The 25,209-nt window shown below is 52.0% G+C and overlaps 1 protein-coding gene across 2 annotated transcripts in view; it reads right to left on the bottom strand.

The window, feature by feature from the left end:
- Positions 1-335: 335 nt before the first annotated feature.
- USP5 (ubiquitin specific peptidase 5 (isopeptidase T)) overlaps positions 336-25,209 on the bottom strand; it is a 33,456-nt gene continuing 8,582 nt past the window's right edge. Inside the window, exons 3-20 of one of the 2 annotated variants that reach the window (XM_015418797.1) lie at positions 23,520-23,586; positions 23,189-23,322; positions 22,127-22,272; positions 20,534-20,718; positions 19,003-19,097; positions 17,787-17,980; positions 14,302-14,373; positions 13,400-13,481; positions 13,187-13,312; positions 12,159-12,312; positions 10,141-10,315; positions 8,881-8,969; positions 7,328-7,519; positions 5,347-5,490; positions 5,049-5,194; positions 4,754-4,907; positions 2,376-2,460; positions 336-964 (exon numbers count right to left, since the gene is read on the bottom strand). In XM_015418797.1, coding sequence (XP_015274283.1) covers positions 871-964; positions 2,376-2,460; positions 4,754-4,907; positions 5,049-5,194; positions 5,347-5,490; positions 7,328-7,519; positions 8,881-8,969; positions 10,141-10,315; positions 12,159-12,312; positions 13,187-13,312; positions 13,400-13,481; positions 14,302-14,373; positions 17,787-17,980; positions 19,003-19,097; positions 20,534-20,718; positions 22,127-22,272; positions 23,189-23,322; positions 23,520-23,586 — 2,334 coding nt within the window. In that variant the 3' untranslated portion in view covers positions 336-870. The remainder of the gene's footprint in view (positions 965-2,375; positions 2,461-4,753; positions 4,908-5,048; positions 5,195-5,346; positions 5,491-7,327; positions 7,520-8,880; positions 8,970-10,140; positions 10,316-12,158; positions 12,313-13,186; positions 13,313-13,399; positions 13,482-14,301; positions 14,374-17,786; positions 17,981-19,002; positions 19,098-20,533; positions 20,719-22,126; positions 22,273-23,188; positions 23,323-23,519; positions 23,587-25,209) is intronic. The other variant, XM_015418798.1, reaches the window with a different exon arrangement.

Raw genomic sequence — 25,209 nt, 5'->3', positions numbered from 1 at the left:
AGGTGAGTCGCCAGCCTGCGCACGGCTCTTTTCCATCCTCTTTGGAAAAGCTTGCTGTTAATCCATCTAGACAGCAAGGACGCCTCCTGCCTGTCTCAAAACCAAGTGGAGCCAATTTCATTTTAGCACAAGCAGGTTCTGACACCCTGGCTCCTCCTCTTCCTGTTTGGTAAGTCACGTCACGTGACTTCCTGCCACATGCTTGCCGCTCAGTGCGGGGGGGGGGGAGTCACCCCTTTCCTGAGGTCAGGAAAGACCATACAGACATATTTCTTCAGAAGACGTATTGAAACGGGGTGGGGAAAACAAGATGGGCACGCAGGTAGAACTGGGGGGCAGAAGATTTTCTTTTTTATTCAATCCTTTGTATTTTGGCATTTAAGGAGCACAAGAAGAACGGGGGCAACTTTATGGCCCGGGGTTTATTCCCTGCGTAATTCCCGGGGAGAGGGAAAAGAGGAGGGAGAAGCCCAACCTATATGGTACATAAAGCCACACGTACACGAGTGCTCCCTCCCCCCCCTCCCCCCCAACTGAACACCCCCAAAGTGTCAGAGTTACGTCAAGAAGCAACACAGCGGTGTCTAAATATCCCCCCCGGGGTGACTTGTTCAGTGAGACACACTTTCTTTCTTTCACACAGAGAGATTCAAATCCACCCCTACCCACCCCCGCCCATCAGTGTCCATAGGGGCTCCAGGCGCCAGGCTTTCCGTAGGGAGGAAGCCTGCCCCTGGGGCTGCAGCAGCGGCACGCAGACACACGCAAGAGCTGAGAGCTGGCCCCACTTCTTCACATTCATCGCCGCCATTTCCCTCCCTGCTTTGGCCAGCAGCCAGCTCCTGCTCAGCACCCAGCAGGGAAACGGTCCTAGCTGGGGATCCGCTGGTAGAAATAGATGTAGCCGAGGTCCTTGGGGGGCTTCTCTGAGGCGCAGACTTTCTGGTCGTTGTAAATCACCCATCTGTGGTAGGGGAGAAGAATAAAGAACCAGTGCCTCAGAGGCCAAGAGCTTAACAGTAGTAATCCCCAACATGGTCCCTGTGGGCATTGTGGCACTGACACTAGGGATGTGTGCTCAGTGTATACCAAGCCAAATAAATACCTGAAACATGCCTTATCGGTATTTTTCGGGTATTTATTCAGCCGGATACAGATGAGACAATCTGATTTGGCTACCAAAACAGCCACGCCCGAATAAAAGCCGATATTACTTGGCTTTTATTTGGGTGTGGCTAGAAAGCATTTAAGCATTTAAAGAGACCACAGTCTCTTTAAAAGCCTCCAGTTCACTTGCCAAGTCGTGCTGCTGTGGCGGCACGACTCAGCAAGTGAAATTCTCCATTATACCCTATGGGGACAGTCCCCATAGAGTATAGTGGAGCCGAATAAATTTGGGTTTCCCGAATATTTACCCAAATACCAATATAATAGCGATATTGGTATTTGGGAACATTCGGGAACACTGATATTTTTCGGGTCCAATAGACCTGAATCAGAAAAAAAAATTTTTCCCCCTTCTGTACAGCCCTAACTGACACATTTCCTGGCACCCACTTCCTTCTTCCCCCAAAGACTGAACCAATCACAGTGTTCCCCCACTTCACTGAAGTAGGAGGCATTTTGGGATAGCCCAGGCATCCATTTGGAAACAGCTGCCTGGATGATAGAAGGATGCTTACTTTGGAACATTTGTAACTGCCTGTGTCCCCCCCACCATGGCAGCCATAGATTCCCTCCACCAGCTTAACTGAAGGATTGTATTCTCCCTTATGTTCCTGCTCGGGAACCAAGATCACAGGGAGAGACCCTCTTGACCATTCCATTACCAAAGGAGATCATCTAGTGGGTACATGACACAGGGCCTTTTCATTGGCAGCCCCAGAGTTATGGAACAACCTCCCCCAGGGCAGTGTGCCTGGGCCCCTCACTCTCTATCTTTAGGAAGCAACTGAAGACAGCTGCATTCATGCTGGCATTTGATTAATTCTTCTGCCTACTGGCAGTAGTACACGTGGTTCATTTTCCATCTCTGGGCAGATTTTATGCACCCCCTCCCCGAGTCAAAACAGCAGAATTACAAAAAAGAAAGAGGCAATTTTATTCACTTGATAGATGCACTGCAGAATTTGGGCTACCTTGTAATAGCATTTGAAGGTTTTTGTTTTTAAAGTACACACAGCCCTGCTGTTAGGAGGCTTGCCTCCCACCAGCGGAATATTCCCCCAGATTCTTCAACCCACTCTTCAGTATTAAAGCTCTTCTCCCGGCCTACAAAATCCAGTAACCGAATTTACAGCAGAGGAAGGGCCGCTGTTGCTTTGCAGGATCCCACCCTGCCTCCGTCTCTCCCGGTCCTCTTTTCTCCCCCTTACCTGCCGCCCTTCTTGATATGACAGACGTAGTGGCCGCACATAGTGGAGGTGCCCATGTGGCTGACGAAGGCAAAGAGCTGATATTCTGAAAGGGAAAGGGGGATACAGATCAGACTGCTCTTATCCCTTTGCACAAATCCCTGTAGGAGCTGGGGGGGGGGGTCCCCTGCTCCAATGCTGAGTCCATCAGTGGCTATTAGCCACAAGGTAGATAGGAACTCTCAGTCTGGGGCGAGTGGATACCCTTGTTTTTTTGGGGGGGGGGGGGGGACAGACGGACAGTGGGAGGGCTCCAAGTGTCCCGGCCCCACTGCTTGTGGACCTCCTGATGGCACCTGGTATTTTTGGCCACTGTGTGACAGAGTGTTGGACTGGATGGGCCATTGGCCTGATCCAACACTGGCTTCTCTTATGTTCTTATGTCTTTCTAGAAGGGAAACACCCAGAAAGATCTTGTTCCCATGACGGCTCAAGGAGCCAGCCTGAATTGAGAGGCACTGTTGTCTCAGCGTTCCAGTGCTGGACAGACCCAGGTTCAATTTTCTGTTGAGCATAAGAAGCAGCAAGCAACAGCCTCTGGCTTAGGCAGCCTTAAGAGGTGGGACCTTGGGCTAGCTGCCGTGTCTCTCAGCCTAACCCACCTCATAGGTTCAGGTGGGTAGCTGTGTTGGTCTGAAGCGACAGAATGAAGTTTGAGTCCAGTGGCACCTTTAAGACCAACAAAGTTTGATTCTGGGTATACCAGAATTAAATTTTGTTGGTCTTAAAGGTGCCACTGGGCTAAGACTTTGTTCTACCTCACAGGGTTGTTGTTGGGGGCTAAAAGGGGGTCTTTGGGGAGAAAAGGAGGAGGAGGAGGAAGGAGGTAGAGGAGGAGGAGGAGATTGGATTTATACCCCGCCTTCACTCGGAGTCTCAGAGTGGCTTACAAACCCCTTTCCCCTCCCCACAACAGACACCCTGTGAGGGAGGTGGGGCTGAGAGAGCTCTGACAGAAACTGCTCTTTTCAAGGACAGCTCTGACAAAACTATGGCTTGCCCAAGGTCATCCAGCAGCTGCAAGTGGAGGAGTGGGGAATCAAACCTGGTCCTCCCAGATTAGAGTCCGTGCACTTAACCACTACACCAAACTGGCAGGAGAAAAACTGAAAAGTGGGATGCGGAGATGTGTAAGTAGCTAGCCTTGTTTCTTTAGAGGGTACTGCGCTTGCTGATCTCAGAAAGGACTGAGTCCGTTCCAAATACCCAGACTCTCTTTTCCAGGGAAGTACATCTTCAAGGGCCTGGCTTGAGCTTAACAACCCACCTAAGGCAGCTCTCCATGTCCAATTGTGGCCAGCGGGGCAGCTGGCGTGAGGCACAAAGGCAACGGCTCTTCCCCTGCTTGTCCCCTAGCATCCAGTGGAGTACACCACCGCTGAACATGGAGGTTCCCAACAGCTGTTGCGGCTAATGTCTGGCAATGGGCTCACGCTTCATGAATCCATCTCATCCTCCGCTTAAGCCAGGTGGCTGTGGCCAGATCTTATGGTGGCAGATGCCACACACAAGGTGCATTTTGCAGTTAAAAAACCATGTGCTCCAGGACAGCCCCCTCCGTGTCATCTCCCCCCGAAACAGGCTGCCAAACTGCCACCCCGACAGGAAAGGAAAGAGACAGGTGGGGCAAGGGGACGTACGGATGGCCACAACCACCCCCGACGGCTTTAAAACAGGATTAGGCAGGTTCAGGGAGGAGAGGTCCCTCTGTGGCTATCAGGCCCCGGAAACTAAAGAGAACCTCCCCTTTTAGTGACAGTAAGCCACTGAATGCCTGTGGGAGGCGGTGACATCAGGGGAAGGTGCCTTGTTCACTGGTTCTCCAGGGTCACAGGTGGCGGCTGCAAGCATGGATGGCTTCAAAAGGGAATTAGATAAGCATAGGGAGCAGAGGTCCATCAGTGGCTATGAGCCACAAGGTATAAGTAGGGACTCTGGGGCAAGTGATGCTGTGTCTTCTTGGTGCTTGGGGGGGCCAACAGTGGGAGGGCTTCTAATGTCCTGGCCCCACTGGTGGACCTCCTGATGGCACTGGTATTTCTGGCCACTGTGTGACACAGAGTGTTGGACTGGATGGGCTTTTGGCCTGATCCAACATTGGCATCTCTTATGTTCTTATGTTGGCCACTGTGTGAAACAGGCTGCTGGGCTAGATGGACCACTGGTCTGAACCAGGAGGGCTCTTCTTATGTCTACCTTTGTCCAGGCATCTAAAGGACTAATCACAAAGGTTTAAAAAGGACAGGGGGCTTAAAGCTGCAGCAAAAAAAAAAAAAAAGAGGCAGGGAGACAGGGCCAATAAGCCAAGGATCCATGCTCGTCTTGCGTCCCGGACTCACTTCCGGGTCCATCACGCACTTTGGGCCCCACGGGGACAGATTCGGAGATGGATTCTGCTGCCGACCGCCCCTCGGAGATGTCCATGGCAGCTTCTGCATCCAGGTCGTCGATGTGGCTGAAGATCCAGTCCACAGCCCGCTCGAGACTGTTGTTCTGCAGACGAGAGGGCGGAAGCGGTCAGGCTGGGAGCCCCACCATCTCCACTTCCGGAATAGGTACAACGAGGTCTCCCAAAAGGGGGAAACCTTCGGCTACGGGGAAGCATCTCCGATGGGGCTCTCGCCCTCGACCCACCGTAGCTCTGAGCGCTTTCATTGCCTGATCCCGGGAGAAGCCCATGGAGACGATGGTGGCCACGCTATCTTCGGATGGGGGATCGGGACAGGCGACCGTGGAGCCCGGCCCGCTGGATCCGGGAAGAACCAGAGGATTGGCGAAATCTACGGAAGAGTGAAACGAAGTTTCAGGAGGCTCGATCCATGAGCGGGGTGGGGGGGTCAAGCGGTCTGTTTCGAAATGCCGTCGCCTTAGCCTGACCCCGTAGGAGATCAGCACGGGGTCCAGGGCACGGGGATTGCAGGCACTGACATACCTGGATCGTCCATGTGCGACATGACCCAGTTCATCGCCGCCTCGGCCCCGCTGTTCCCTGTGTAATACACGGCCTTGCGGCAGGCGTCCGTCGGGAAGCCCATCTCGACGAGCTGGGTGATCACTGACTCGTCCAGCATGGGGGCTGCAGGTGGGAAGGAAAGCGATGGTGTTGAACGGCAGGGCTTCTCAAGAACTACTTGGGCAACCTTGCAGCCCACCCACACTCCCCCCAGATCTCTCCCTCCCCACGCCCCACACCCAAAGCCTGCATTCCAAACAGGGGGCCATGCCTGTGGTGGCAGATAAGCCCTGCTCTCTGCGCCCTGCCAACAAAAGCGAGGCAGACGGCAACTCAGGACAGGACTTTCTCGGTGGTAGCCCCCCCCCATCTTTGGAATGCCCTTCCCCATGAGGTTGGTCCGGCACCTGATTTGTTGACATTCAGGAGGCGGGCAAAAACATTCTTCTCTTAATTGCGCATTATCCCACCTTACGGCTGGCTATTATTGAAAATTTGCTTTATTTCACCTTGTTTGACGTAGCTCCTGCCCTTGATCGCTACGACTGGCTGCTGGGTTTGGTTACTCTTCATATTAAGTTTTCACACGGTGGCTTCCAATTGAATTTTTAACGGTTTCGTTCTATTTTGTTCCGAGACCGCCTCAAGCAGTTCTTTAAAGAGACGGCGTGCCAAGTTGGAAAGTGACCGAACGAGCTGCTGCTTGAAGAGGCAAGATGCTGCCTCCGATTCTGTATACGTTTCCAAGCGGAACCGGGAGCGTAGCTTAGCTCAGTGGTTCTTAATGCTTAATCCACTACAGCACACCAGGTAAATCGGATGGCTGCTGAAGGCCACCAAAGAGAATGGGGTCATCTGTCAGCACTCTGGCCAGAATGCTGCACTCTGACAACAATTACGTTGTTTTAATTTTAAACAGTGGACGTAATGAGGAGGGAGGGGGAGCGCGCCCCCCCACAAGCCCTCTCACAGGGGGAGGAAAGGCTGCGTTCCTTCCTGCAGAGTTTTTCAGTCCCAGGAATGAGAGGCAGCCCCATTTGGTTTTCTTTTTTAGGTGAAATTGGCCTTTCTGAAGAATAAACTGGAAGTATGCAATAGTGAACAGTTAACTGAAGAATGTCCAGTGTTACGCAAATATATGTATTGTAGCTAAAATGAATATGGAAGAAGAACTTACGAAACTGAATGGAATTACATGTAACGGGCGGTACAAGATAACAGGCGTCAGAATAGGAAGTCATTCTTGTTTACTGATTAGGTATAATAGGAGTCAGAGGATGAGCCGGAGAATACTTTCTATTAACAAAGGGGGTGAATAGTATAATAGATTGTTGGAAAATAAGATTAATATTTTGTATTATCGTTCACTATAGAAATTAATAAACTGTGAATGGGGGAAAAAGAACTCTGGCCAGAACGCTGCACTCTAACGACTTCAGGGCGATTCAGGTTGCGGGCAGCTAAGAAGATAAGCATTTATCTGTCAAAAACGGGAGGCCGTTCAACCTTTAGGCATCCCAGCGCCAGGGCATTTGGGAAGCTGCGTCTTCTCGTGTCAAGGCGGATGTGTGGTGAGAAGCTCAAGAACCTCCGAGGACCTCACAAGCCTCGTTAGAGGAACCAAACCCAGAAAAGGATCTGGCTTTTTGATAAGATGCTCCCTCCAGATGAGGTTTTCAGACTGGGCTGCTCTGGAAACACCATCTTGCAAGCCTCCCCTTAATAGCCCCTGCCCACCAGTTCAACAACAGTTCTAACATGAACATCCCAGGACACGGGGTGGGGGTGAAAGGCAGGCAGGCAGGCAGGAAATCACTGGCAAAGTGACACAAAGACAGACTGAGCAAGGAGGAGGGAAGGCAGTGACACAGGCAACAGGACACCAGGAGAGTGAGGAAGAAGCAAGGGGGGAAGGCTCCAGGCGGAAGAGAAGGAGGAGGAGGAGAGAAGAGTCACTAACATGTCGGAGAGGAGAAGTGAGGGGAGCAGAAGGAGTCGTCGTCCTCGTTGCCATAGAAACCCAGGCTACCTTTGGGCTCATCGGGCGTCACCAGCGGGGGCGCGATGTCGGGCATCTCCTCCTCGTCGGGCTGGAGTCCGGTCCCCCGCAGCGCGGAGATGTCCAGCTCGTCCGGCATTTCGATGGAGACATCTGGCAACACAGAGGGGACCCGCTGGGAAAATGGCCCAGGGAACCTGGCCAAGGCGCAGGGCCATGTTTACAGGCATGTGCGTTCAGTCAGCGAGCAAGCCAACGCCAGTGCTGTCTGACCACGCTCCATGGAGATGCTAAATGGAACAAGGTCACCCAGGAATGCTTCTGTGGAGAGCTGATGTTGTGATGTGGCTAAAAACAAGGGCTGGGAAAGCTAGGCTGGAATCTCACTGTGGCCGCAGCTAGGGATGTGCATTCGGCTCGGACGAGCCGATTAAGAACCTGAAAAATGCCTATACGGCATTATACAGGATGGCCGATTACAGAATCAGATTCTTTGATCTGATTCGGCTGGCCGATTAGGGCATCCCTGCATATTCGGGGATCCCGAAGGGGGAGAGGATCTCAAGCACTTCTGCCCGACAGAGGGGGCCAGCACATCAGCCCCTCTGACAGGTAGAAGCGCCTGAGCTCCATTCCTTTCTCACTCTCCCTTCCCTTCCCCTCGCCTCCAAGTGAGGCGAACGGAAAGGGGGGGGGTGAAAGGGAACCCAGGAGGAGTTTCTGCCAGACACAGGGGCCACCGCTGGCCCTGCTGCCAGGCAGAAATGTCTGAAGGGCACATGCCACCTCTGCGAAGCGACTCCAAAGACTGAGGGGATTTAAAGTTTAAATACCCCCTTCTCTGGAGTCGCAGGGGGGTCATTATACCCTATGGGGACAGACCCCATAGGGGATAATTGAGCCAAATTAATTCGGCTATACTGATAATTTCCTGAACCCCAGTATCATACCGATACTGGGATTCAGGAATATCGGCAAATGCTGATAGTTTTTGTGTATGAGATATCCGAACCCAAAAAAGATCGATTTTTGGGGGGGTGCACACCTCTAGTCGCAGCACACCAGCTGCCTCTGAACACATTATACTGAACAAGGCCACTGGTCCATTGAACTCAGTATCATCTCTTTTGACTCTGATCAGTTCTCTGGGGGTCTCAGGCAGAGGTCTATCACAGGGCCTGCTGCCTGACTCTTTTAACAGGAGACGCCAGGGATTGAACCTGGGACCTTCTGCGTAATGAGCGGAGGCTCTTCCGCCGAGCCATAAACAAGCAAGTAACTTGGTACTCCTCAGATAATATGAATTGTAAATGGTCTAATTTACAGGGTTGTTGTGTTCACGAGAGCTAAAGAAGCCACTCGGAAGACTCTTGGTGGCATTATTATTACTCTAAAGGACTTTAGAATGCACTGGTAGTACTGACAGTGGCGGTATTGGAATGGGGTGAGGATGGGGGAGAAAAATCACGTGCAGACCCTGGCGCATCATCATGGCTCCACAGTATGACTCTTACCAAGCTTTTTAGGTACCCAGTCTAGGCCAAAGGTGAATTTCTTAATCTGGATCACTAGATAATCTGGGAAGGAGGCAAACCGGGTCGTCCTGAAAAGGGAGTGAGAGAGAGAAGCAGTGAAATATCCTTTTGTCAAACAAGAGAGGGAGAAAGGACGGACGGCATCTCAGGAAATGCTTCAGAAATACATTTGCCAGCCCTACTGGCTACTGCCGTAAGTGCAGCAACAGAAAGGGACTCCTCTAGCACAGGAACGAGCCAGGGACGTGGACGAACGGGAACACCAGAAGTGAGCCTGACAAAAGAGGGCGGAGGCGATGCTGACAATGGGCAGCCCCTGTGGCTCAGAGGCAGCGGGAGTCAGTCACCCTGAATGGTCAAGGTTTATGGACTGGATGCGGCCATATTTCCCGGTGGATGTGGCCACACGTGGCTTTCATCAACTACATCCAAATTGCTAGATGTACCCCTTACTTGGATGAAGGAAGGGACCTGGTTGCTGCGATTCTCTCATCTTGCACTACTGTAATGTTCCTGGGGAGTGTACTGAAGCTTTGGTTTGGACAAAGTTCTGCTCTGCAATAGGAAAGAGCTGGTAGGAAAGTACGGACCACCTTGCACTTGGCTAAATTTGCATAAAACCTTCCCGGATGCTTCTGGGTATGCTGAGATGCCGGTTAGCCTCAGAGGCTTTCCACGGTCCAGGCCCCGCATGACTTTGGGGGAAAGCCTTTTCCTGAACGAGCCGTTCCCAGAGCATCAGTCACTTGGGGGACTTGGGACGGAGAACAGGCCCCAGCGGAAGATCTTTTCCCCTCTGCAGTTCGTGTACCAGTGAGGCCACTGTGGTCAGTCCTTACAGGAGTCACATAGTCAGCACTTCTGAAGTTGTATAGCTCCGAAGGCAACTACTGGGTGGGGCAGGCGAGGGAGAGGATCACACAGGGAAAAACCATTACGGGGAAGAAGCATCAGGGGGGATCCTACTCCCCCCTCCCTGCGGTTTCTGGAATCACACTTTGCTTGGAATGGCATGGGAAAGACGGCCAAGGCCAGGCAAGAATCTTTTGTAAAACGGGAGGCAGCCAGGGGCGTGGAGACGGGGCCTGAAGGGTCGCAGCGCCTGGAGACACTGAAGATCAGACTCTCCACTTAACGAGCTGCGGGCCAACTGACCGCTCCCCCGTGGGCTTCCTTACCAGAGTCCCCCTCCTCCAATCTCCAGCTACCCCCCACCCCATCTTCCACCCCCCCACTCACTTGAGGGCCACAGACTTGGCCTGCAAGGCTGTGCTCCAGAAGTCGTCCACTTGTTCCGGGGCCCCGTAGGCCTCCAGGCAGGAGCTGAAAGGTACCTTGGCACGGACCAGCTCGGGCAGAGGCTGCTTCTCGGCTTCCGCTTGCCGCTTCCTCTCTTCGTATTCCAGCAGCTCATCTGGAGAGCCAAGGAGGGGAGAAGCACGAGAGAAAAGAGGAGTGATCCTGTGGATGGATCTTTAGGGAAACGACAGCAAACAGAGGAGGCGCGATCCCATGGATGGCCTTGCTCATTAGCTGCAGATGGAGGAATACTGAGGAAACGGCTGCGTGAGGGAACGCTGTGCTGCCCCAGCCAGCGTTTAACTGTAGTTAAGTAGAACTGCCATATATCTTTAAGAGCAGTGGTCCCTGGGAATTGAAGTCTTTAGTTAGACATTCCACATCTTTTGTACTCTAATTCAGTTCAGTGGCTCATGGTGAAAAGGATTGCGCGTTCCCACCTCCTTGCCGTTTAAAGAGAACAAAGGCCACAGGAAGAGAGCTGTAATCCTCGCGCCTTTGTGTGCTGGAAATGACTGTTAATCAGCCAGTCACAGGGATGCTGTGGGATGTCTAACTAAAGACTTCAATTCCCAGGGAGCACTGCTCTTAAAGATATATGGCAGTTCTACTTAACTACAGTTAAACGCTGGCTGGGGCAGCACACTGAGGCTTTGTGTGCTCGGGTCAGGATGGGCGAGTCCCGCTTTCGCTACCATCGATGGTGGGGTCGAACCCTGCATCCACGTCAGCTTCCATCCTCATGTCAGCTTCTGACTGAGCACGTGAAGCTGCCTTCCACTGGATCAGACCCTTGGTCCATCGAAGCCAGTATCGCCTACTCAGACTGGCAGCGCCTCTCTAGGGTCCCAGGTGGAGAGAGGTCACCTACCACCTGGTCCTTTTTTTTACCTGGAGATGCCTGGGATTGAACCTGGGACCTTCCGTGTGCCAGATGGATGCCCCACTGCTGGAGCCACAGCCCAGCCCCAACGTGACAACACTCGCTCAGGCAAGAGAGAGGGAAAGCTCCAGGGAAGCCTCCTGTCTTTGCACAAAGCCTCTCTTCATGCCGAACGTGTGTCCAAGGCAGCAGCACGCCCATCTGGCGTGGGGACAGCTCACGATGTGTAGTGGATGGAGTGCCGAATCGGGATGGGGGAGGCTCAGGTTTCAAAGCCCCACACTACCAAGAAGCTCCCCCGGGTATCTTTGAGGCAGTCATGCACTCTTGGACAGACCACACAGGGTTGTTGTGAGGGTAGAAATAGAAAGGGGGGGAATCATGTACGCTCAGCTCTTTGGAGAAAGCGCAAAATAAGCAGGCTGTGGAAGGTCGGAAGTTCAGCAGTTCGAGACCCGGGTGCCGCATGACGGAGTGAGCTCCCGTCTCTAGTTCCAGTTCCTGCCAACCTAGCAGTTCGAAAGCAAGGAATTGCAAGTAGATAAATAGGTACCACTTCGGTGGGAAGGGAACAGCGTTCCGTGGGCCTTGGCGTTTAGTTATGCTGGCCACATGACCACGGAAACGTCTTCGGACAGCGCTGGCTCTTCGGCTTGGAAACGGAGATGAGCACCGCAACCCTAGAGGCGGATTTGACTGGCTTTCGAGCAAGGGAACCTTTACCTTTACCTTTAGTTGCACGTAGGTGGGAAGCCGGGGAATACGGAGAGGAACAGATTTGGTTATTGTGGAAGTTCAGTTCTTTCACCTGCTACCCTTTGAACTGGAGACACCAGAAGCTGATCTTTCTGCATGCAAAATACAGGCTCTGCCGCTGATTCATTGTCTCTGGGCATGACGGAAAGGACAGGCCATTCGTCTCGCCTTGCCCATCAGTCTTGCTTCGCTCCATGCACAGTAGAGGGACCAGCTCTCTTGCCCACCCCACTGGATCCCATATCCCAGTTTAAAGCAGCAGCACACAGAAGTGTGTTGCTTTCATCCCCTTCATCGCCGCTCCCTTCAGCCCCCAGACCTTTATTCAGAGCGGCCTCCATGGGCACCGGCAGCTGCATGATGTAGTCGACCCGCTGGGTGTATTTCACTTTCTCCGTGGCCAAGCACTTGAGCTTCTCCTCCACCAAGAAGCGGAAGACCTCGTTCGGGTTTTCCGAGCTGCGGCAGTTCCTCTGGAAAGCACAAGAGGGAAGGAAGACGGGCAGGCCATGACGGTCCACCAAGAGACCAGCAGGGATTGCAGGAGGCACACTGACGGGCAAGGCAAAAGCTGGTCTCTTTCTGGGTAAAAACCCACACTGACGGTTCTCGGACATGCTGCCATCTTTAGCAAAACAGGTTCTAGGTTGGATTTGCTTGCTGAGACACCAGCTGAGCAAAGGGCACACGATTCCGGAGAGTGTTCTAGGGCAGGCGCCCAGATTTATGCAACCATCAAGGTTGACTGGGTCTCAAAGTAGCATCACCTGGAGAGGGAACGCACCCTATGAACACGCCCATCCCTCTACAGCAGCTGCTCAAAGACCTGAATTATGGGTACTGGCTAATAAGCTGTATATCAGAGTTGCCTATCCAGTGATCTTCCGTTGTGAGGGATCCCGGAGGAACTGTGGAAGAACTCCCCTGCACATGGTTTGAAACCTACTGACCTATTCCCATTCCCCTAAAAGGATTCCCGTTCATCAACCATAATCCGCAGGCTTCCTGGACTACTCTGGAGTAAAAAAACAACACTGCAGAATGCTTCTGCTTTGTTTAGGTCCCCTACCCTCAAGACAAGATTAATCAGTCAGACCTATTTGCAGAGGAAACCTTAAAGGAGGGACTTTGCTGATGAACAGGCCTTAAACTATGCTCTCCAGGGAAGCTGCCGCCAACTTCTCTCTACAGCAGCAGCGCCCGTGGGTGCCCTGTGGTGCTGACTTTAGACACCGCTCCTAATGCTTTGAATCAACCAAACCAATCACCTTCCCTTCCCAGCTCTGAAACACAGGACCCAACACAGGCCCACAATCAAGGCCTTGGGAGAAAGCAGGCAGCAGTTACCTCCACCATGTTGATAAAGTGCAGGAAGAACTCCTGGGCGTCTTGCTGCCGATTGGTGGAAAACTCCGGATGGCCTTTGCCCACCAGAGACTTAAACATGCGTGGCGCAATGCCATCCTGAATGCCCTGTGGAGACAGAGGAGATGTGAGTGCGCTTCAGACGGGAGAGTGTCCTGTAACGGATGAGCAACAGCCGGCACTCCCAATCCTCACCTTCTGGTCTGGCTGCTGTTCCCCATCTGAGGAAGCCGGCTTTGAATATTCGCCAGAGAGAAGCCCATGGCCTAGCTTGGCTCTGGAAAGACATGTGAATTCATCAGTCTAGAGACACTCAAGAAGAAGAAGAAGAGTTGGATTTATACCCCGCCCTTCACTCATAGTCTCAGAGCAGCTTACACAATCTCCTTTCCCTCCCCCTCCCCACAGCAGACACCCTGTGAGGGAGGTGGGCATGAGAGAACCCTTTCGAGGACTGCTCTTGAGAGGACAGCTCTGAGAGAACTGTGGCTGACCCAAGGTCACCCCGCTGGCTGCACATGGAGGCGTGGGGACTCAAACATGATTCTCCCAGATTAGAGTCTGCCGCTCTTAACCACTACACCACACTGGCTCTCAAAAACTTCACTATCCACCCCCATTTTAAATCTCAAGGGAGGTTGCTGTCTCACATAACAGCAGTGGGGCCTTATCTGATCATCTCACCACATCTCAACCGGGAACCCTAAAGCACTTGGGAAGGCAGTGGGGCTGTTAATTCTCACAGGGGCAAAAAGATCTCTAGATTAGTTCCTCTAGGAAAGTAAAACCGTCAGGCAACCCGAGTTTTGTTTTTTAAAACCTTGAGAATTTTAGGTTCATCTGAGGCAGTCATACATTCTCAGGGACTTCTGCCGATGAACAGGACTCATTTCGACGGCTAAGTTTCTAGTTCTCATGATTCAGCAAGAAAACAGTTGATTGTGTTTTTTCCAGACTTTAGACAGGACTGCTGGAAAAGGATCAAATAAGCAGAGGGGAGCCAGAGAGGATCGTGAAAGGGAAAACGCCGTGGGAGAACCCCACGGCGTAGGTCGCGCACTGATAACGGATGGGGGCAGAGACTTGCCACTACGTACACTTGGGTGCTGAAGTCCTGCGTCGGATCTGAGGGAGCATTTCGGAATATTTTTTCTAGCTTGTCGACGTACCTGCAAAGCAAACCAGAGAGAGCCCGACTGAGGCACTGAAATCACATCCTTTGAGGCTAGCAGGCCAGGGCTCTGTAGCATTCTCATCTGCTCAGGGTTTGCGATCCAGGCCTTGGAAGTGGACTTCTGCTGCCTGGTTTCTCTCACATGCTTGGGGACGGGGAGTGCCCTCTTCTCTTGACACTTCAGGCACCGGACTTATATCCACATGGGAGCATGAAGACATGCCCCAACCATGGCAGTAACCAAAGAGGAATACACAGTGTAGGTATACAAGGGAATTGTAATCTCTGTGAAAAAGACGCTGACGCTAGTTCAGTAATAACCAAAGTATTGCTCCAAATGCAGCCATAGAAGCACAATCAAGTCCAAGTTTAAAGTAGAAAAGTTTGTGTTTATATGGTTGTATTTGTATCAAATGGGCTGTGGTGGCTCAAGTGGTTAAGACCGCAGTTCGAGACCCGAGTGCCGCATGATGGAGTAAGCGCCTGTCTCTGGCCCCAGCTCCTACCAACCCGGCAGTTCGAAAGCAAGAAATTGCAAGTAGATAAATAGGTACCAGTTTGGTGGGGAAGGGAACAGCGTTCCGTGCACCTTGGTGTTTAGTCATGTCGGCCACATGACCACGGAAATGACTCTGGACAGCGCTGGCTCTTTGGCTTGGAAACGGAGATGAGCACCACCCCCTAGAGTTGGATTCGACTGGCTTTCGAGCAAGGGAAACCTTTACCCTTTACCTTTACTATCTGTATCAATACTTTGGTTATTATTGAACTAGTGTTAGCATCTTTTTCACACAGATTACTATTCCCTTGTATACCAAACGTGGCAGTAGCCGCAAGCGACACAGGAGGAGGGGGGGGGTCTCTCTCTCTCACACACACACCCATTCCTTTCCCACTCCTGCTGCTCCTTTGTCTTTTCCCTGCCAGACCTGCGCAAAAGCAAAGACAAGATAGTGATTTTGCTCGGGATTCTCTTTTGGTCAGACCTCCCCCCCCCCTGCTCTTTCCCCCTTCCCCTACCAATCCACACTGCAACACCACAGCGTGGCTCAGCAGTAAAAGCCCTCTGAAGGGCTGCGGAGGAAGCAGCGCTGGTGCCCAGCAGCGAGTCGCTCCATGACATTTTGAAAGCAGGGCTTAGCCTCCCCCGATCCCTGCCCGTAACGCGGATGGAGAAAACCTGCCCGCAGACACTTCCACAGGCATTCTACAGACATCCCCCCCCCCTTTGAAGGAAATTTTTTTTAAAAAAAGTGTCAAGAGAAGAGGGCACTCCCCAGCTTAAAGGGGGAAGGCTCCAGGCGCCACCACCAGTCATGCTGGGAATGAGTATTACCAGGGGTCACTTCCTGCAGGAGCGCACAGGAGCGGCGTTCCGGCAGTAAAGAGCCCAGGGGGCGGGCACATGCAACAAGCCCCACCCCCTGCTCCCAGCAGCCCTCCGTCAGAGCAAGAAGCAGCCAGGTAAGTTGCAGAGCCCCCCCCCATCTCAAAACAGTCCAGTGGCACCTTTAAGACCAAGTGTTATTCAGGTACAAGCTCTCCCTCCTCTGTGAGGGCAGATCTGCACGTTCCCCCCCCCACCCAATAGCTAGTAATCCAAAAGAGTCCAGTGGAGCCTGAGCAGTGGGTGTTGCCTTCTGACACACTTCCAGTGATGTCAGGGGTGTGGCATATGCAAATGAGTTATGCTAATGAGCTCCTGCACCTCTTTTTCTATGAAATGACCCCTGAGTATTACCATCGCATGGATGTTCCGCTTTAACACAGGGCCTTCCTGCAAGGGGGGGAACTCCCGGTGCGGAAGCAGTCGAGGCCCACAAGGGCGCGCAGAGAACTGGCTGCGGCACCTCAACCCTGGAGGCTCACTGTCAGTGGTCCGAATTCAGACTAGCTTTTGGGGGCCCCAGATGGGGCTAGACGGGACTGAAATCAATATAACAGAGGGGATGGTGGATGTGTTGTTATTCCTGCGGAACACAGGACAGGGTATAACATATCCTGTTGGAACTCTCTGCCAGAAGACATCCGTGCCCGGTGGGAATTATTACCTTTCCGCAGGGCATGTGAGGCAGAGATGTTCCGCTGGGCATTCGGTTGAGGACAGCGGTGGGGACAGTATGACATCTGGCACTCTCAGATACTTCCCCATCCCACGCAAACTCCCCCCCCCCCCGGGGGGCGGGGGGCCCCATTTTTTTTCCTCCCCCCTTTTTTTTGTGAAAGAGAGAGTGAAGAAGAGATTGGATTTATACCCCGCCCTTCACTACCCAAAGGTGTCTCAGAGCGGCTTACAATCTCCTTTCCCCACAACAGACACCCTGTGAGGTAAAAGAAGAAGAAGAGATTGGATTTATATCCCGCCCTTCACTACCCAAAGGTGTCTTAGAGCGGCTTACAATCTCCTTTCCCTTTCCCTTCCCCTCCCCACAACAGACACCCTGTGAGGTAAAAGAAGAATAAGAAGAGATTGGATTTATATCCCGCCCTTCACTACCCAAAGGTGTCTCAGAGCGGCTTACAATCTCCTTTCCCTTCCCCTCCCCACAACAGGCACCCTGTGAGGTAAAAGAAGAAGAAGAAGAGATTGGATTTATACCCCGCCCTTCACTACCCAAAGGTGTCTCAGAGCGGCTTACAAACTCCTTTCCCTTCCCCTCCCCACAACAGGCACCCTGTGAGGTAGGTGGGGCTGAGAGAGCTCTTGACAGAGACTGCTCTTTTTCAAGGACAGCTCTTATCAGAGTTATGGCTTGCCCAAGGTCATCCAGCCAGGTGCAAGTGGAGGAGTGGGGAATCAAACCCGGTTCTCCCAGATTAGAGTCCGTGCACTTAGCCACGACACCAAACTGGCTCTGTTCTACTTACTTATCTGTTTTTAGGTGGTTTTAATGTTGGTTTTAACTTAAAGAACTTTGTATACTATTTCGTTACAAGCCGCCCTGAGCCCTTCTTGTAGGGAAGGGCGGCCTAGTAAATATAATTTAATAAAGACAGTAAATAAATAAAATACCTATCCTACTCCACTGCCAGAATTAAGCCTGAAGGAGTCGCAACAGCCAGGAAGTTGCAAAAAATCAAAGACCAGTGCCAGGAGGACGTCGTCGAACGAGCTCCCGCAGACAACAACGACGCGCTACAGGGTGCCTGGTAGGCTAGTCACTCTCCCCCTTGTATGTATGTATGTGGCCCTAGGTTAGGATTGGCATTAATGGAACATGTAAACCGCTCAGAGCCCGCAGGGGGTGAGCGGTATATAAATTGAAATAAATAAATAAATAATGGCTCCCCACCTCTGTAGGTAACAGAACTGCTATGTAAGGAGGGGCTTTTATTAAAGCGTGCACACACAAAGTCCCTGCTGCCACACCCAAGAGCAAGAGGAGCTCCCCCAACCTCCCCGCTTACTTTCGCTTGAAGTCTGGTATGCTGAACAGCACCTGCACCACGGAGTTGAGGTAGCAGCTGTTTCCCAGGTTACGGATGCCCGTGTAGCCGGGGCCGTAGAGAGGCTTGAGCTGCACCCCGGACTCCTGGATCAGCTCCCACTCGCCAATCCGCTGGTTCATGTCGATCTCTAGCTCGGTCATCGTCTTGTCAGTCTACAGGGGGAGAATGACAGAACGCGGGCTCAGGGTGGCGGTAACCAGAGGGAAGACTGCAAGAGTGGAAACCCAGCTTCCTGGAGGAGGTGTCGACAGAAGACCCCAAGCCAGTGTTTCCCAAATTGTGGGTTCTGAAGCCTGTAAAAGTAGGTCTCGTGCAAACCGTGAATACTCTGGGGGTTTTGGAGCGGGTCCCCATAACACATGTATTTGGACTCGTGTGTCACCAGGCCACTGCCGTAAACTGTGCACTCGTAAATCTGAAGCAATAATGAAGCAGTCAAGAGCCCTCCTCTTGGGAATATCAGGAGGAGGAAGAAAAGCCTGGATTTATACACTGCCCTTTACTACCCAAAGGAGTCTCAGAGCGGCTTACAATCTCCTGTCCCCCCTCCCCACAACAGACGCCCTCTGAGAGAGCTCTTTCGAGAACTGCTCCTGAGAGAACAGCTGTGAAAGAACTTGTGACTGACCCAAAGTCACAGCAGCAGCTGCATGTGGAGGCGTGGGGAATCAAACCCGGTTCTCCCAGATTAGAGTCTGCCGCTCCTAGCCACTACACCAAACTGTGTCAGACCAGTGGTCTACCCAGTCCAGCAGCCTGTTTTTGCATAAAGGCCGAACAAGCAGGGCACAGGGGCCGCAGTCTTCCCCAAATGCTGTTCCCCAGCACTGTCATTCAGAGGCTGGCTGCCTGTACATGGATGTTACCTTGACTATCAGGGCTAGTAGCCACTGAAGGAGGCTCTCCTCCAGGAATCTGTCTAGCCTACTTTTAGAGCCACTCTCTGAGGACATCTGAAAGTTCCCCTTCCCGAAGAAAAAGCCTCAAACCAAGAAGAGAGAGAAAAGCTCTGCCACGGATGCCAACAGCGGAGATGAAGGAACCCAGGCTCTGCGCTTGCTAGAAAGCCAGGTCCTCTCCAACGACCACGTCTGAAACTTTCCGCCCAGAAGGCGATGGTGAAGACCCAAGCCCGGAAAAGGCTGCCGCTCTCGTGCTCGTTGCCCCGACTCACCTTCTGCATTTTCAGCATGTCAATTCCAAAGTGGGACAGGTGTTCGGCCAGGTTGGGGTCCAGCACCATGTCATCCTCGTCGTAGGAGTAGACGTCTGCAGCAGGAGTGGGGAAGGAGAAAAAGACACCCTTTGGCCCCGAGAGCTACTCCACCTCTGCAGCAGGTTGACAACACTCTCTCTCCCGGAGCTTCTATTCCCCCCCCCAAAATAAAAGCGGTACACCGGAGTGATATTTGACACTTTCTTTCTCTGGTTTCATGGGCAATGCCCTGGCCTAGCACTTCTCCATCCATCTATGGCAGAGGTCTCCAGTGTGCTGCCTGTGGGGGCCACGGTGCCCACCAACACCTTTTCTGGCACCCACCAAGTGTCTTTCGCTAGGACCATTGGCCCAGCAAGGCTTCTGATTGGCTGTGCAGATACTCTGTGTCACGATCTGGGGTTGTGCAAGCAAAGGCCTAGCGGGCCCAGGGAGCCTGAGTAGCAGTGGGAGGAGGCCAGGCCTACAATGCCCAGAAGCCCCAGAGAGGTTTTGGCGCCAATTTTAGCCAATCACAGAGAAAGGGGACTTATAATAAAAGAGCTGGTACAGAAAAAGAGCTGTTCTTTTTTCCAAGAGAGCAGAGCCAGAAGGAAGGCTGCTGCAGGGAAGAGACCCTTAACCTGAGAGGAAGGGTGAGCAAACTGAGGCCCGCTTGAGACGGTGAGCGAGGGACAGTAGGTTTAGGCGCGCTGGGGCGTTTGGTTTCTTCTCTTTTCACCCCTTACTGATTGTTTTTTGCACCTTGTTTGTTTTCCCATATTGGGCTGACCGCCTGTAAAAATAAACCTTTTCCTTGTTGTTTACTCTGCCTGGTCCTCACGCTTATTTCGGCCAAACAAGGGAGGTCTGAAGGTCTTGGGAGGGTGCTCTGGGCCTTCTCAAGGGATCCTAAAACCAGAGTGGTGGCAGCGTCCGGTGACAACCCACCTGAGCTGCGACACTCTGAAATGTTGCTTTGGCAGCCGCTGCTGCCACCGCACAAGGATCCACACTGCGTGACTGAAGTTAAACGGGGGGCCATCACTTGGCAGCTGGCTCCGCCTCCCGGGGCAGCCATTTTGTGGCAGCCATTTTGTCGCTGCATAGATTCATAGGCAAGATATATGCATATCAAGACTTCCACCACTGTGACGCTCCGATTCCTAGGCCACATTAACTTTTCTGACCGTTCAGAGTGAGCAGGGAGATACGCAACCCCACAACCCCACAGCCCTGGAAGAGGTGCTTGGTAGGCACTAATTACGCCAGTATCCAGCCTTCCCCTTGCAGGCACAGGCTGCAACAGTCCTTTAAGCTGGAGCGAGAAGAGAGCATGCGGCTGCGTCGGGAAGACAACGAAGCAATAGCGAATCACTCCTCTTTCAGAGCCCTTGAAGGGCTCGTTCCTTTGTGCTTGGCTAGACAGCGGAGTCTGAAGTGGTAGGCCGGGTCTCAGCAGCTGCCTCCTCAGGAGCCAGAGGACAGGGCCAGCTGCAGCTATTGTTACCTGCTCCATCGGGCGTGATGGTGCCCAGCTTCACAGCCAACGGGTAGCCAGTCTCCCGGTAATGTTCAACCGCGTGGTTGTTGCCCCCGCTCCCGTCAAAGTAGCGCCGCCCACACAAGATGGAGCCGTCTGTCATGTTGAGCCACAGGTTCTCGCGCATGTCGCACTTGGTGCACTTCCAGCCACTGGCGGACGAAAGGAGGGAAGGGGGAGTCAGTGCCTGTTCCTCCCTGCATCCTGCCCCGTAAAAATCCTTTCGTAGGATTTTCCATCACGTATGCATCTGACGAAGTTAACCGCTCACATGGAAATGAACATTAAGTCCTTTTTAAAATTAATTTTAGTACAAATATCTTGGAATACAGTGGATACAAAACATTTAAACATAAAATGTACAATACTCTCTCCCTGTTTTCATTGTCAAAACTGTTTGAGTGAGACAAGGAATCAACCCCCCCCCACCGACATAGTTCAGATGCCCTTTCTCCAAGTATCCAAAGATTACTTCTTAAAATTAAAATAAACTGCCCAGCCTCTAGATTCAATAAAAACCACAACTGGGAATATTACTGAAACAAGGAGGGATTATTCCTTCTAGGTGGTGCTAAATGAACTTCCCTATTAACCCTGACACTTCTCCCGCCCGGGGACTTACCCTCCCCTCTCCTAGACCCATACCGGCGAATTCCAAACCTCCCCAGAGGAGAGGGGCAAAGAGAGAAAACAGCGGAGTCACAGCACCCGCCACTCCCACAAACTCACAGCCCCCACCCCTGCTTGAGTCACAGACTGCCCTCCTCCCGCCAGGGGTCCAACCCCACTTTCCCCAACATGGAAGGGTGGCAGTTCCCAAACCCAATTCCAGTCCAGGCTAAAAGAGCACCAAGAGAAATCCCACAAATGCTGTTCGGGGAAGGGAGGGACAGGGCAGTGGGTATCAGATTGATCTAATTTCTGTGCACTGAGGACAAGCAAGTCCTAGGTTACAAACTGAACTCTCCAATGCAAGAACAAGATGCATCTCTTCCTTTAGGAGGTGCTATTGTCAGAAGAAAATAAAAAGGTTTCAGTTTTGTTTTTGCATGTGGGTGGGTATTCTGTTTGTAATAATTGTTGGGATACACTATATTTTTAATATGCTAGTTGTGATAATTTCATGCCAAGTAAAAATGTCCATCGTTATATTTTATGTTCCTAAAGTAACAGAATGATTTTCAATCTAGAAAAGACAAAAGAAATGCTAATGGAGCATTTTTTTCAATTTTTCCAAAAATTTCTGTTTCCCCCCGAAAAAAACTGGAAAAAAACCCCGGGTTTCAAAATTTCTGGAAATTTTACATCTCTGGCTCTAACATGGCCACCCCTCTGCGATCCCTCCCAGCTGCCTCTGGTTTTACGCCACCAGGAAAGAGGCCTCTGCTGAACAAATCCCGAGCTACTCCACAGGATCTGCTCCGTTATAGGTCCTGATCAGGAGGCATCAAGAGGGACTGAGGGCGTGCATCTCTCAAGTGACACCGAGTGAAGGAGTGGCCAGCCAGACGCAACGGGAGGAGGGGAGAGGGAGAGACGTGGGGATTCAGCTAGACTCACCAAGGAGGAATACGCACACCATTCGGGAGCTGCTGGAGGGAGAAAGCGTGCCGAGACACACGCCGAACTTCCCCGTCCCAGGCTTGCACTTCCTGCTTCCGGGAGGCAGAGTCTGCTGTCAGAATAGCTTCAATTGCACTGGAAACCTGGAAGAACGGAGACAGGTGAAGATGGTATCTGAAGAAGTGAGCAGTAACTCACAGAAGCTCATGTTGTTGTTCAGTCGCACAGTTGAGCCCGACTCTTCACGACCCCATGGACCACATCACGCCAGGCCTTCCGGTCTTCCGCCGTCCTCTGAAGTTGGCTCAACTTCATGTTCGTTGCATCTATGACACTGTCTAACCATCTCATCCTTTGCCGTCCCCGTCTTCTTTGACCTTCAATCTTTCCCAGCATCAGGGTCTTCTCCAGTGAGTGCTCCCTTCTCATTGGGTGGCCAAAGTATTTGAGCTTCAGTTTCATTATCTGGCCTTCCAGGGAACAGTCAGGGTGGATTTCTTTTAGGATTGACTGATTTGATCTTCTTGCAGTCCAAGGGACTCTCAAGAGTTTTCTCCAGCACCATAATTCAAAAGAATCTATTCTCCGGCGCTCGGCCTTCCTTATAGTCCAACTCGCGCAGCCATACATGACTACTGGGAATACCATTGCTTTGACCATACGGACTTTAGTTTGGCCGGGTGATGTCTCTTCTTTTTATCATGCTGTCTAGGTTTGCCATCGCTTTCCTCCCAAGGAGCAGGCCCATACCCTACCATAAATGCTGTTAATCTTTAAGGCGCTACTGGACTCTTGCTCTTTTCTACTGGAAGAATGGAAACTGGGACAGGAGGGCAGGAGTGGATTTCTACAGCTCCCCCCCCCACACACACACACCTGAAACACTTTCTGCTAATGTGGACCTGGGGACAGCCCACACATAGTCCTTCTGAGACGACCCTGTGCTCCGATCCCCCTCTCCCCTGCCCAAGAGAATGCCCAGCCCCAGTCCCGCAGTTTAGATCTGCCACCCTTTCAGACCGTGGAGGGTCCATTTTGTAGAGAGGACACAAAACTCACCCTGTCCTTGACCATATCCGGCAGACCCTCCAATCCGTCCCGGGGAATATCCAAGTACTCAGGTAAAATGACTATTTTGATATGTTCGTCGTACTCGTATTTCTCCTCGGGGATGTCAAATCCACCTTCAACTCCTACCGAAGCAACAGTGAAGGGTAAGAATTACAGGACTCTGGTGTAGAGATCTGAATTAACACCCCCCCCCATCCTTCAGCTCAGTCTCCTGTGTGATCCGAGAGGAAACGTACGATTTCAATCTACCGCTAGCTCTCCTACATGGGAGGGTTTTCTCCTCTGCATAACTGACAGACCGACAGGGCTGGCCTCTTACCAATAGCTAGACGGGTTGGTTTCTTTCTAGGGGGATCTCCAGCGCTGGAGTTGGCATCCTCTTCTTTCTGCAGCCAAGCCAAAAGGAGGAGTGTGGTTAGGAGGTGATTAAGCACATAACATTTTAGGGAACTCTGTAGCCTTAGATCAAATGCAGACTTGGGGAGGGGCAGTTTAACATGTAAGCTTTCTTACGAAGCCTGAACTAGTTTTATCACTTGAAGAGCATAAAATGCTCAGCCTACAACTGAGCAGATAAAATTTGGCAGGAGCATTCAGAAAACAGTTGCCCCAGGAAACAGGTCTGAGGATGGCACTGCCAGGCAGCTATACTTAAATTCCATCAATATGCCACATGATACAATTTTATATGCTGATACAGCTTTATAGCCTAAGTTTTATGTGATACGTTTTGTTGTCAAAGTAGCAAAATAGGTTTGATAAAGTATTGAGTATATTTTTAAAAAACCCAAAACAACCCCATTTTCATTTTTTCCTGGGAAAAACAGGGGAGAAATCCCCCCCCCCAATAGCTTCAAGATTTCTAGAAATCTTCTCAGGCATATTTATAATGTACAAATGCCTTTATTTTCTCCAAGCAAAGTTATAAAGTAAAGTGTCCTCCAGATATCCCCTAATGTGTGGGGTCCCTCAGGGGGCACTTCTCTCCCCGATGTTATTTAATATCTATATGTGCCCCCCCCCACTCCCAGCTGGCGCAGAGTTTTGGGCTTAGGTGTCACCCAGCTGCATCAGTTACTGGACAGCTACCTAGACACCACCCTGCAAGATCTGACTGCGGATTTGGAGGCCGTGGTGGGGTAGTTAAAAAAGAGCAGGTTGAGATTGAATCCGACAGAGACGGAGGTTCTGTGACCGGGGTGGGTGGGCGGGTGGGTGTGCTTCAGCACTTGAGGATAGACTTCCTGCTCTTGATGGGGTGCCACTGACAGCAACGCTGTCCGTCAGGAGTTTGGGCGTGATTTTGGATGCCTCCTTGACTACGGAGGCCCAAGTCACGCACATGGCCAGGCTGGCATTTTTCCATTTGCATCGGGCTCGGCAATTGGCCCCTTTCCTGTCGCACCCCAACCTAGCCAAGGTAATCCATGTAGCGGTCACCTCCAGGCTAGACTACTGTAACTCGCTCTACGCTGGCCTGCCCTTGAGACTAAACTAGAGGCTCTGGCTGATCCAGGATGTGACGGCACGAGTCCTGACAGGAACATCACAGATGGCACATATACAACCTGTGCTGTGCCAGCTGCACTGGCTTCCATTGGAGTACCGAGTCAAGTTCAAGGTTTTGGTGTTGACCTTGAAGGCCCTGGGTGGTCAGGGACCGACATATCTGCGGGACCATCTTCTCCAGTATGTCCCGGGAGAGTGTTATGCTCCTTGGACAGCAATCTGCTGGTGATCCCTGGCCCCAAAGACATCCGGCAGTCCTCGGCCAGGGCCAGGGCCTTCTCAGTCCTGGCCCCGACCTGGTGGAACTCTCTGCCAAACAGCATCAGGGCCCCGCGGGACCTTACGCAATTCCGCAGGGCCTGTAAGACAGAGATGTTCCGCCAGGCTTTTGGCTGAGGACAGCAACGGTTTCCATCCTGGCTGGCACCCTCCTCTTACTCCTCCTACTCTCCTCTCCATCAGACTGCTTTACTCCCCCTCCCCACAAGGTGGTCGTGGTC

This window comes from Gekko japonicus, unplaced genomic scaffold, assembly GCF_001447785.1.
Source record: "Gekko japonicus isolate JY-2015 unplaced genomic scaffold, Gekko_japonicus_V1.1 scaffold1244, whole genome shotgun sequence".
Taxonomy (NCBI): Eukaryota; Metazoa; Chordata; class Lepidosauria; order Squamata; family Gekkonidae; genus Gekko; species Gekko japonicus.
Note: the sequence above shows the minus strand (reverse complement) of the source record. Positions and strands in the feature narration are given on the sequence as shown.